At 38.9% G+C, this 12,559-nt stretch overlaps 3 protein-coding genes across 4 annotated transcripts; 2 read left to right on the forward strand and 1 right to left on the reverse strand.

Annotated features, from left to right (window-relative positions):
• The first annotated feature begins 317 nt into the window (after window positions 1-317).
• LOC18587823 (uncharacterized) lies at window positions 318-2,913 on the forward strand. The gene is made up of 2 exons (XM_018127742.2): window positions 318-953; window positions 1,995-2,913. Exons 1-2 carry the CDS (start codon window positions 450-452, stop codon window positions 2,793-2,795), a joined length of 1,305 nt encoding a protein of 434 aa, XP_017983231.2. The 5' UTR covers window positions 318-449; the 3' UTR covers window positions 2,796-2,913.
• Window positions 2,914-3,666: 753 nt separating this feature from the next.
• On the reverse strand, window positions 3,667-5,921 carry LOC18587824 (uncharacterized). Its single transcript, XM_007011840.3, has 4 exons — window positions 5,475-5,921; window positions 4,656-4,726; window positions 4,156-4,555; window positions 3,667-4,056 (listed from the first exon to the last, which is right to left on the reverse strand). The coding sequence occupies exons 1-4, from the start codon at window positions 5,601-5,603 to the stop codon at window positions 3,862-3,864; spliced, it is 795 nt and encodes a 264-aa protein (XP_007011902.2). The 5' UTR covers window positions 5,604-5,921; the 3' UTR covers window positions 3,667-3,861.
• Window positions 5,922-9,000: 3,079 nt separating this feature from the next.
• On the forward strand, window positions 9,001-12,525 carry LOC18587825 (Putative BCR, YbaB family COG0718). Of its 2 annotated transcripts, XM_007011842.3 has the most exons (7): window positions 9,003-9,210; window positions 9,714-9,868; window positions 10,957-11,057; window positions 11,146-11,185; window positions 11,671-11,742; window positions 12,022-12,078; window positions 12,168-12,408. In XM_007011842.3, the coding sequence occupies exons 1-7, from the start codon at window positions 9,120-9,122 to the stop codon at window positions 12,243-12,245; spliced, it is 594 nt and encodes a 197-aa protein (XP_007011904.3). In that variant the 5' UTR covers window positions 9,003-9,119; the 3' UTR covers window positions 12,246-12,408. The 2 variants fall into 2 exon arrangements, with proteins under 2 accessions (XP_088666034.1, XP_007011904.3); XM_088809908.1 differs by lacking the exon at window positions 12,022-12,078 and having other exon boundaries at window positions 9,001-9,210; window positions 12,168-12,525.
• Window positions 12,526-12,559: the final 34 nt, after the last annotated feature.

A 12,559-nucleotide genomic window follows, 5' to 3' on the forward strand; every position in this document is an offset into this window, starting at 1 on the left:
ACAAAAAGAAAAAAAAAAGGCCAATATGGCAATGAATCTACTTTTACCATTTGTACACTTTTAAGTTTTAAAAGGATTTTGTTATCCTTTTTTAAAAGTGAAAAGCATCCACATATATTAATTTGTAATTTGTGCAGGATAAACAAATATTAAAATAAGTCATTTTGAAACGTGGCACATTTTGATTCGCTATTAGATTCATCCCCTTTGCCCCTGTGCTCGTCACCTACCCGAACATGAAACTTTCCCGTGCGAACAGTCTGCCCGAAGCTCCTCGCGTCACTTCTAATACTGCCCGCCCAGGGGCTTTGTAAACATTTCGCCCACGCTCATCGTCAGCGTCTATAACGAACGGCGTTTGGTCTCTTTAAATAACATTTTTTAATTTGCAATGATTCTCCCTGACTGAACTAAGAACTCTTTCAACTGAGAAACCTCGAATCTTAGAAATGGAGTTCAAATTCAGAGCGGTCGATAAGCGACCGCCGAATTGCTTTTCGTATTCTTCTTCAAGCTTCAATTACTTGTCGGGTCAAGCATTTCGACCCAATCCCAGGTTCGACTTCAACCGAAGCCGACCCGACCAGGTCCAGCGGGAATTAGAGAAGGCACAAATTAGGGAAGAGATAATCGCGTCGGAAATCGCACGTCGGAGAGCCTTAGAAGCCGAAGTGAGAAGGGAGATGATGGCGGAGAGAGAGATGGCGGCCATGCACATGGCGAGGGAGACGGGCTTATCTTTCGAACACAGGCTCACGATGCGGCTCGACCCTAGGCGTCCTTTCGTGCATCATTTCTCTAACCACCACCGCTGGCGGAGTGAGGAGCGTTTGGATTTGTTGCCACCGCTTCCGCCGCCTCCGCCGCCGATGTTGCCTTCACGGGTGACAGAGGTTTTGGACACTCAGATGAAGGCTACTTCGGAGGGAAACAAGAATAAATTGATTATACTGGTAAGCCTTGGAATTAGTAAATTCAACATCATGTTTCATCATCAGATAAAAGATAAATTTTTCTTGAAAGTTTAAAGCCATAAGCTTAAACAAACTTCATACAATGACTTCATCGTCACTTAGTTTGTCATGAAAGAATCTAAAGCAAAATGTCCATAAACATGGCAAAGTCTTCTCCATCCCTGAATCACCCTTTTGCCTATGTTGGTTAGGTCATTTGTTTCTGTTGCTTTTGTTGTTTTGCCTTTGATGATGTTTGCTATTGGCATATGACATGGTATCACCGCATTGGGTAATCCTTTCACTTGTGGACTGAAAATTCAGAAGTTAGTCCTAATGTGGCATTGCAGTCATTGATCATGAAGGTGTATTTCCTAGATTTCTGTAGCTGCTGTTGCTCATTGTGACATCATGTTACAGCGACTTGTTGGAGAATATTATAGATTGATGATGGCTTTGCTGTCCCTTAGGCACAGTTGTTTCACTTCCTGTTTACGTATAGCATCCAGCTTACAACAATGTGGGGCTCATTGTCCACCATGGTTGTGACAGAAGTGGTTTATGTGTTTATTAGATGTGATGTTATTCCTTCGAGAAGGCTACCTAGTGTTTTTGTAGAAAACCTTTATGCTTCCCTTGTGTCAAGTAATATGGTACATATGTATATATGTTCGCCCCTAAATTTCTACATGGATCATATAAAAATGTTTAGAAGCGCAATAGATTTTGCATGGAACTTTCAGCAACCTCTGGTGCTTTGAATCTTGGTATTAAGCTCTTATCAGTTATTGTTGGTTCCACTTGTGCCAAAGAAAAAATGTAAATCAGCTTACATGATTGATGACTTACCATCTCTGAGGTCTTATGCTGCATTTTCAGACTGATTCAGTTAAAAGTAAGGTAGTATCAAGTTAAATTTGTCCTTAGTTGAAGAGGAAGAGGGTGGAGTGATTTGGAAATATTTATAAATTTTTTCCCTTGTTAATTGATTAGCATCACACCTTTTTGGTTATATATCCTTCACTGAGTATCCCATTGCAGGCTAAGCCTGATCCTAATCGTGTTGTTGGAGCAAAGCGGAAAACACCACCTCTTGCTGGTGAGCTGCCTCTGCCTTTAATTAATTTAAAGAAGAAACCGGACGAGGAATGGAGTTGTGCTGTTTGTCAGGTCAGCGCCACAAGTGAGAAAGGTTTGACTGAACACCTTCAAGGTAGGAAGCACAAGGCTAAGGAAGCAAGGCTTAGGGCTGAGAGGATGGAGAAGAACTCTAAAACCAATACCACAAGATTACCAAAAAAACCCAGAAAGCGTCCCAAGGTTGCAGAGACAGAGACAGATAAGAAATTAACTCAACTTAATAAAAATGTGGATGGTTCAGACCAGAAACTGGAGGAAAGAGAAAAGTTAAAGAATAAAGAGGATGAGCTGCCGGTTCAGAAAAAGGAGGCAGAAAGGTTTAGGAAGAAAAATGGGAATGCAAATAGCCTTATGAAGAAACATGGACTAATGGCAGTGGATAAGGTGGAGAGGACACCAGAATTTAGAAAAAAGAAGAGATTTAAGTTTTGGTGTGAAATGTGTTTGGTTGGTGCATATTCTGAGGTGGTAATGGAAACTCATAAAAAGGGGAAGAGGCACATTGCTCGAGTCCAGGAACATGACGAAAACAATGCAGCCGCGCCTGCTACCACCACCACCACCAATACAGTCACTGAGCAGGCATCCCCTGATTTTACTCAGATGCCAAATGACACTGATGTGGTAGCCAACGAAGCAAAGGATAAGCAAATGAATGTTTCTGAGACAGATTTTTGTAATTATTCTCCTGTTGTAAATTGATTGGCAGAAGTGTAGACAAAACCAACTCTCCAGACTTGGTTTGGGAGCTGTGAAAATTGCTCTCTGCACCTTTGTACTATCTGGGACTTTTAATTAGATGTTGGGTTTTTATCTGAAATCCAAAATTTAACGAGGTGACCAAGGATTTGCAGTAAAAATACCATTAATTTGACCCTGCTGCACCTCTCAGAGTGCAGATAACCAGGTCTCTGAATTTAGCTGAAGCTGGATAGGACCAATGCTTTTCCGGCAGGTGTGCAACTGGTTAATCTCCAAGAAATTTGGTTGGAAATTTCTCATAACAGTGTGTATTTCTACAGACAGTTACAAGGTCCTTAATCCTATTGATAGAGAGTAGTGACAGAAGGGGCGACGGCAACCCTTAATTACCTTAAACAAAGGATGGCTATTAACATCCCTGTCCAAGGCCTAAACATCGGGTTTCATTGTGGTATCACAATCCGATTCTGGAGGGTGCATGAAGTGAGCCTTAACCTAACATTTAAACTCCCATCCTTTGTGACATCTGAACTAACTTCACCGAGCGCTTCGGCATCAATCTGTGTCTGCATTTGCTTCATGGCCTCGGTGAGGACCCACCCACGGTGGATTTTCGTTTGCATATTCTGATCGAAAGTGACAACAAACTTGCAGGCTACTCCAAATTTTTACCCAATTCATGTACAAAAAGGGAGCAGCCGGCACCTTGGATTGCTCAGCAAATGTAAAACTAGGCGGCTAAGGAACAAAACTTGGGAATCTCTCAACAAACTTTCACACCACCAATCACCAATTTGCTTCTCGATTACTCCCACCAAACAAGACCCGCATTCATGATACAAGTAAACAGCACTTTCGTTGAGAACATATCTGATTCCCAAAGCATCATATTTTTTTTATATTATATATATTTATCTATAGAAATTTAACAGATGCAACTATATTTTCTTTACAGAAGAGAAGAAAGAGCATCAGAGCTATTAAGAATCGGGCAGGAGGCAAGCTAAACTCACCAAGTCCCAACCCCTCCAAAATAAGCACCTCTATTACAAGTACAGTAAGAGACTTAAACCCTCAATGCCACCGGATCTTGCCATGTGATCTTTCTTTTTGCAACTCGGTTTGGCCCGTTTCCAGTGTTCCTGCAGGCTGATATTTTAATATCATTGTGCTGCTCATCAGCTCCGATTCTCATTGAACTTTTCTTGAATTCCTCTATTCTCATTGAATTATCACTAGCCTGTAGTTCTTCCTCCTCTCTCTGCAATGAAACAAAATTTAGGAGGCATTAGCTCATGATAAAAGATTATCGCATCTCAATTTTACTGACGACGACTTGTAATAGTTACAAATTGATTACCGAAATCTGGTTTAAGTCAAAAATCGGTGTCATGCTTCGAGCAGTGGCCTCCTTTCCACTGTAAACCCTTTCCCTCTGGTTTAAGTCAAGAACTGGAAAAGAACTTCGCAGCAAAGTAACTTCCTTTCCGTTCAAAATTTTCTGCTGGTTCTGGTTTAAGTCAAACATCAGAGAAGGATGAGTGAAAGTGGTTTCCTTTTCACTGTAAGTCTTTCCCTTTTGGTTCAGATCAAAACCTGTAGCTAGGCGTTGCATAGTTCGTTCCTTTCCGGTAGATTTCTTTTCCTTCATATTTGATTTACTTCTAATCACCAAATTCTGTGGTTGCACAATGTTTTTTTGGGCTGGTGTGTTTGAAGATTGGTTTTGCATCAAGAACTTGTGCCTCCGTTTCAAAAACCTAAGAACAAAAATAGGGTCAAAACTCACAATATTAACTCATAATTGTGATTCTAAAGTCCTGCAAAATCCTACAAACTCATGGAGGAACAAAATCATACCGGACTTCAGCCAACAGGGTCAATTTTTGCTCTTTCATCATCTGCAACTTCTTTCTCATGGCCTCTGTTTCCTGAAAAACACAAAGCACATAAAAATTTAGTTTATACTCTGGCCTTAAGGCAAGTGTTCAAGCAAAGTAATAGTAATGGAAATCATCAAAAGATGTCAAAGTTGATAAAAGCAACAGAGCCTTCAATTTTCCTTTTGGAGGAAGGAGGGTTTAAAGGTATAGCCCTTTGTAGTTAGTGTGAAGCAAGCAATGATAAGAACTTAAGGATTTAGGTGGAAACATTCAATAATTTTATCATCAAACCTTGCAGAAAACAACCAAAAAATTACATATAATCACCTTGATCAATCCAACCTATGAAAGCTTGTTGGATCAAAAGACTACTAGAGGAGCTATTTCAATTTCTTTTTCAGGTTTCACAGCTGACAGCAAAGAAAATTTAGAAAATTCAAGTACAAAAAGGGTAAATTTCATTGTAGGTAGGGGATATTAACATAGAACATGAATCAAAAAGTCATTTCCTCCTCAAAAGAACTACAGGCACAAAACTAAAACGCAAAAGTCTGACAATACCACATAAGAGACGCATATAAAAGAAACATAATTTCCTAGCAGGGATGAGGGAAGATCTCCATCAACTTGAGACCAAATCATAAGATCCAAACAATCATTTCCTCTTCTTATTCTCAACCAAAATACTAAAGACAAGAACATAAATTAAGAAAACCCAGAGGACTATAAACACCGGATCTAATGAAATCTGAAAGAAGTAACTCCAAATCTAAACAATCCGCAAAAAAGTTATTACCTTGTGCAAGTCTTCAAAGTCTTGCATAAGGCTCTGGTGCTTGAACCTGGTCCTTTGGTCCTCATACGTAGCATATGGAGAATACTCCATAGCAGCAACAGCAGCAGCAACCCCTTTCAGCTTCTTCATGTTTCAGATCACAGGGGTGAGGTTAAGAGAAGAACTCAGAAGGCCAAAATAAGGAAATATGGACAAGAGAAAGAGAAAAGGGAAGAAAGAAGAGTATTTGATGAGAAGGAAGAAAGAAAGAGATATGGGCAAGAAATAATAAAAGGAAAGAATAAGTGTAGAGAGAGAGATAAGAGAAAGATAAACAAGAAAAGAGAGAGAGAAAGAGAGAGAGAGACAGGAAGGTTCTCGCTTTCCTGTTTTCTCTGTGAAAACTCTGACCGAGACAAAGAAAACCCAAAGAAGCCCACATAACTCGGTGAAAAAAATGTTTCTTTTGAAAGTTGAGACAGTGATGAAGATGGGATTTTTTGGGGGGTTGCAGAAGGGTATTTCTGGTAAACATGTTTTTAATTGGTTTTGTGACGGAGTGAGAAAGAGAGAGGGAGTTTTTTGTGAGGTGGGTTTGGTTGGAGGACATTTGAAGACATCTATCTTCTCTTTCTTTCCGTTCTCTCTCTATCTTTCCTTTCTTTTTTGTTTTTCTTCTACATAAATTTTGGTCCAGCTGGGCCATTGAAGAAAGAGAGAGAGAGAGAGAGTTGGGTGGTGTGTGGACTCTTCTTTGTTTTTGAAGAGGGTGCGTGGAGTTTCCATGTTTCTTCTTTTCTTTGTATTTGGTGTGTTTTTCCCCTGTGTAGAGAGAGAAAGGAAAGAAAGTTATTTCCTCCCTCTTAGAGAGAGATGGTCTTTGATACGAGAAGGGTGGGCTGAAAAAAGCAGGAGGATAAAATAGGATGATGCTGTTTTCTGATGTGTTGTTGTTGTTGTTGTTGTTGCTGGTGCTGGTTTTGCAGCTGTTGGAGGTACCTTATTTTTAGGCTTTGGCCTGTGGCGTGTTCACTGATGATAAATTTCAATGAGAAAGAGATGCTTTTCATTTCACATTATTATAGTCCAGGCCCATTGCCTCTGAATTTCCTAACATGCCCATCACTTTCCTTTGTTCTCAAGGATGCATTTGCTTTGCTTGCCCCTCTCTCTCCTTTGAGTTTTTTTTTTACGTCCCACGCACCTTCCCATCTGTTAAAAAGATGGGAATAAACCCCAATTTGGCTTCAAGCCAGAGACCCTTTGCCAGTCAACCTGTTGTGAAACAGATAGGATCAAATCAGATTTGCAGGCCGCCTGAGTAGTTTCCCTTCTATTAAATTCCTCCCATGAGGGTTAAACTAGTAATATCTTGCAACTATTCTTTTGAATAAAACTAGTAATATCCCCATTCATATCTACAGATCTACCCACCTAACCCTGGAATCCGGACACCATCCTACCTTCCTAGCCATCACAACAAGCAGAACTTTCATGTCCTCTGTAAATGCTGGAAAGTGGAAACCAACAAAGTCCATGACTTCGAATCCCGACCCTATTGCCATATTTTCTGTACACTGTACCCTCTTTTAACTACAAGGTAGCCAAGTTGACAGTGATGAATACCAATCCGGGATCATCATTTAAATTCCCTATTTTCATTTAAGTGGGAGGGGGTATCTTGGTAAAATACGGTACAGTACCACAATGAATAATGGATAACCAGCATGGTGAAAGCCAGCAACAGACCTTTGATAGCTTAAGAAAGCTGAAGGATGGTGAAAAAGAGAGGGAAAAAAAGCTGCTCGGCCTCTCTTGAAATTTGTTTCCCTTCTGTGACAGCACTGTCGGTGGCCTGGTTCTTACTGTTTATTCATTTAAAACTTGAAACTGATTCAAAAGAGATACAAGCACATGTAGGATGCATATGAATGCAATAAGAGAGGGGGATGGCTTGGCTGTATTACAATCAGTTTTGCAGAAAGAGAGCAGAAAACTCTAGCTTTCTAGCCTATCCCTTCGTCTTTCCATTTTGTTTCCATTAATAATTAATTCCTTGTGGGATGTTATCTGAAATGGACATGTGATAGTGAATTTGAATATTTTCCCAGATAATTTTTTTCTTTCTGGCAAAGAATTTCCCATGAAGATGATGATTGATACCCTTCTAGGATATAAATATATCAGCTTATGGCATGGACAATCCATCATCATCACCATCATCATATCACTGTCAAGCAACCTAATTTCTTTAAAGTTGAGTTCTGATGCTTTATTCAGTTTGGGACTTTGAGTTGTATGCCTTTATTCTGCAGTTCCAGAGAAACAAATGTCCCATGTGAAACAGTCACTTGGGGCTCTAAGAGCATGTGATATGAGTTTTGGCAATATGTCAAAAGTTAAGAGGTGGGTAACCAAAAAGGATGAAAAAATGTACTTTATGTTTCCTCTAGTTGTCTAACTGTTTAATCAGATTTGTGCTTTCTTCTGTTAAACTGTTGTAAGGCACTAGGCTAGCAAGTAGCAAGCATGCACTTTCTCAACCCTTTTTTTTCTCTTTTGGCTAAAAATCAAGTGCCAGTATCTTTGCTTATGAGTTAAGCCAGTGGACCAGTAAATGACAGAAACAGAAGCAAAGTGGCCACTTTCACCATTGATGACTTGTAGTGCTTATCATTACTGTTTACAAATCACTAATTGGTTCTTCTTCACTTTGGGTGCTGATGGAAAAGTGAAAGAAATGACAGTGAGAACTTAGAAGAGAAATGCTGAAAGTTGCCTGTGTACATGGTTGACCATAAAAAGTGAATAGAATACTTCTGGGGCTTAAGCAGCCTTTCAACACGACCATGACTCCTTGGTTTGAAATAGTTCCAGGGTTTGGAACAACTCCAGGAAGTAGCCTGCTTTTGTTGAAATTCTCATCAATTGCATCTTTTCTCAGATTTCTACAATCAATATTTGCAGTCCCTTTGAAAAGCTCAATGAAACAAGGAACCAAAGCAAAAAAACCACAAAAAAGGGAGCAGCTATGGTATTGACCAAAACTTACTACATAAACACATGTACCAATTCTTCATTTATAAACATGGGAACAGATACTTAAGACATGTCTGTAAGCACTTCTTCAAAGGGATTAAAGCTAATTCATAGCTAATGATTGAATGTCTGCAGTCAAAGCAAACTCAGATTACAGAATATAAGACTTAAATATCAGACCCCTTTGTCACCAAACCAAAACCATCAACCCCTTTCGATGCTTCTGACGATTCCAGGTATGCAAGAGCCATAAACAAGACAACAATCGAATCAGTTTGGGCCTTCTGCAAGTTGGGTTGGAACAATGTGAAACCCTGTAAGTAGAAACAATGTCAGAGGCCCAAGCAGTAGGATTGGGTTTGACAATTTCAATACTTTTCTTTTCCTTGCATTTCCTGCTCCCACGTTTTTTGACTGAAAAAGAAAGTAAAAACTATCCAGACATGGTAACGTGTCTTTCTTTGATTGGACCACATGGAAACAAGTACACACTCCAAGAACAGAAAATCCCAAGCACCGGAAACCCAAAAAAAGAACCAACTTTATCTTGTGAAATCTCCTTCTTGTCCGTCTGCAGTCTATAGAAATATCTGAAAATTTTGTTGGTGAAGAGAACCTGCAAAACCAATGGCTTCGACAAGTGCCGTGACTGCTCAAATATTAAATCTGCATGAAGCCACTGACTGGAAGAAGCCCATCCCGTCTTCTCTCGCCCTTGGTAACTCTCTCTCTCTCTCTGTGTTTGGTTGCTGAAAAAATGGAGGATCAGAATAGAATATGCAAAAAAGTTTTGATTTTGTTTTCTGGGTTTGCTCTAGTGCTTGTTTTGAGTTGAAATGAGCTATCACCATAGCTAAATAGTTATATTGGGTCTAATTTAGTAGTTTTTTTTATTGAAAGATGAAGGTATGAACCTTCAATTAATCTTCTCACTTTTTTTATTAAGTAGAAATTTGCTCAGATTTTTGCTTTTCTGTGTGTTTTACATTTTATTCTTAATTTTTTATTTCTAATTATAGAAAATAGTGAATCTAGTCATTAGGAAATTCAATCTTTTCAGAACTCCAATGCTAAATTTCAGGGGACCTAAAATGTTATGTGCTAATCTAGTGTCTAGTTTGCAGTTGAGTGTTTATATGCACTTCAATTTTTCCTCCCAATTTATGATCTTAAAGAGTGTCTTCTAATTTTCGAATTTGTGTTTCTCCTGATGGCTTTCAGGTAATCTTAATTTCAGTACAAATCTAGCTGGTAAGCAGTTTTTATCATCGTCAGGTCGTCGAAAATCTGGGCGTAGCTATAAATCTCTACGTGTATATGGTCTGTTTGGTGGAAAAAAGGAAAATGGTGAGAAGGGTGATGATGCACCTTCCAAGGTCAGTTATGTTAGCCTTTGCTTCTGGTGTACACTGCATTTTAACTTAAACTATTCTTTAGAAATGGCTGCATTGACCTCTGATATTGAGTAGCATGCCTTCCATGTTATGGGGATAATAGCCTATTTAGCGGTGTTATAGTCTGATCCATGCTCTAATATTGTTGTGACCTTTTGATTATAGTCAATGCCCCATTGTTTGGACTAGTAGCGAATACTAGTTGTATAACTGAAAATGATGCTTTAAATTCTGCCTTAGGTGTTGTCATGTCTCAGTTTCAGTGTCTTTTTTATTGTTATACATGTATTTCGTGTTACTGCTAGTAATTTCTGTGAAATATTTATTGGTTGCATTTGATGTTGGTAGTTTAGTAGGTCAGTTTGAGCCCTGTACGTGGTCTTTGTTTTGTCATATTAAATGCCCCATGTCAAGATAAGCTATATTTGCACACCATGCCATTCTTTGGATGCATGTTTTGTCAGATGCTCTTGTTCTTTCTCTATGTTAAAGATAATGATAAACAAAAGAGCTTCTGTATACACATAGGCCACTATGTATCAATCCATGAGTAACCCAAATTCCAAGAGCGGAACAAATCTAGTGAGGCTGTGTGCAAGACTAAGGAAGCAAGTAGCCTGTATGAAGTCATGTGATCCAATCTGTGTGAAGGATGTTTTTACTAAACTACTGAGAGTAATTGGGCTAGAAAACAAGGAAAGCCCAGTTTAATCCATTTTGATGGTAGTCTAAGTCAATTATATGTCATCAAGGTTCATCTTGTGTTTTCACTTTGTCAGACATATACATATGCATGGAGAGAGAGAGATTATAGGCAGCCACTATGCATGGATGGCTCTAGTCCTCTATCTTCTCATTAGATTTGCACTCTGTTTCATAACCACTGGTCCATTTAAAAGTGCCAAAATTGATTACTGCTTGAGTCATGTGACCAGGCATTATGGTTCACTTGACTGCTACACAAGCTTCATCATCTTTCACAATTGCACATGATAGTTAGAATACAGCACCATGGTTGACTTTCTCTCCTCCTTTGAAACTAACGCTGCTGTCCTGCTAATTGGTCTTAGGCAGGAATTCTTGGAAACATGCAAAACCTCTATGAGACAGTGAAGAAAGCACAAATGGTTGTCCAGGTTGAGGCTGTGCGTGTGCAAAAAGAACTTGCCGCGTATGGATTTTATCTTACACCTATTGATGTCTGAACTTTTAATTTCTCTCTATGTGTGAGTTCCATTTGGTTTTTATCTGTATTGCAGAGCAGAGTTTGATGGCTACTGTGAAGGTGAGCTGATAAAGGTAGGTTATTATAGTTCTCTCTCTCTCTCTCTCTTGCTCTAGAAATGTCATCAACTGCTTCACACGGTTAGCTACATTAACATTAGCTAATGAACATAGATCAAGCTAGGTCAGTTTATACTTCTAGTTTTTAGATCCCAGGTTCCTTTACCAATTACTGTTCCACTGAATAAGTTTCCACTTATATGTTTCAGTTGGATTGTCCAGTCCTTTTGGGTGGAGTCATTATAGAAAGACTTCTGTTTTAAACTAAATTCTTGTGTTTAGAAACTTTTTGTCAATTACTATTATGGTTATAATTTCTGTTCATGATCTTGAATATAAGAGATACATAGGACTATATAATATGCCTTGGATGAAGAATGGTTCCATTTCAGTTTTCATGTTTTCCAATGAACTGTTGCTGCTTTATATCTTAAGCAGACTGTTATTGTATATTTCTATTGAATTTTACAGATATTCTGACTGATAATGTTCTTTTTCAGGCCACATTATCTGGAAACCAGCAACCTGTACGCATAGAGATTACTGAGGCAGCAATGGAATTGGGTCCAGAAGTGAGTATCCGTTTATTCAAATATTTTTCTGCCAGATTATTTGAGATGACACCTTGATTCTAGTCACATATTAGGTGCTTCTTATTTACAAAATCCTTTTAAGAAATGGTACAGGGAAGAAACAGTTTTGATACTTCCACTTGGTTAAGTTAGGCCCCAATAATGACTCATGTTGGGCTGCTGATTATAAGGCATTGAGAAGAATTTAAAAGTTGTAACTTGTTTGCTTGGTGCCCATATCAAGCTCCTAATCTATTTTCCCAAACTTAATATGTGTAGAAGTTGTCTGAGTTAGTTAATGAAGCATACAAGGATGCACACCAAAAAAGTGTCCAGGTGATAATCTCCTAATTTTTTGTAATTACAAGATGCAGAACCTTTTCTAGAATCACTTTTACTGATATTTTATTTTTCGATTTTCTCAGGCCATGAAGGAAAGGATGAGTGATCTTGCGCAAAGCTTAGGAATGCCACAAGGTCTCGGTGAGGGATTAAAGCAATGATGATCTCTCAACTGGTACCTAGATGACCTTAGTGAGTGGATTAAAGCAGTAATGATCTCTTGACTGGCACCTGGATGAGCTAGTTTCAATTTTGTATACAAACCAATGCAGAAACACTCGTTTTACACTTATTACTATGAATTTGCAAAGCCATTCAGCTTAATATTTGAACTGGGTAGAGCAAGACTGTTTGGAAGATTTTAGATTTTCGTTTTGTGATGGTCTGATGGAACTGAATCCATTTCTCTATTCAGTCTTAGAGCCTCGAACTTCTAGTCAAGTGCAATTGCGTGCACGCTCTACCGGGCTGCTCT

This window comes from Theobroma cacao, chromosome 9 (assembly GCF_053813885.1).
Source record: "Theobroma cacao isolate CCN51 chromosome 9, ASM5381388v1, whole genome shotgun sequence".
NCBI lineage: Eukaryota > Viridiplantae > Streptophyta > Magnoliopsida > Malvales > Malvaceae > Theobroma > Theobroma cacao.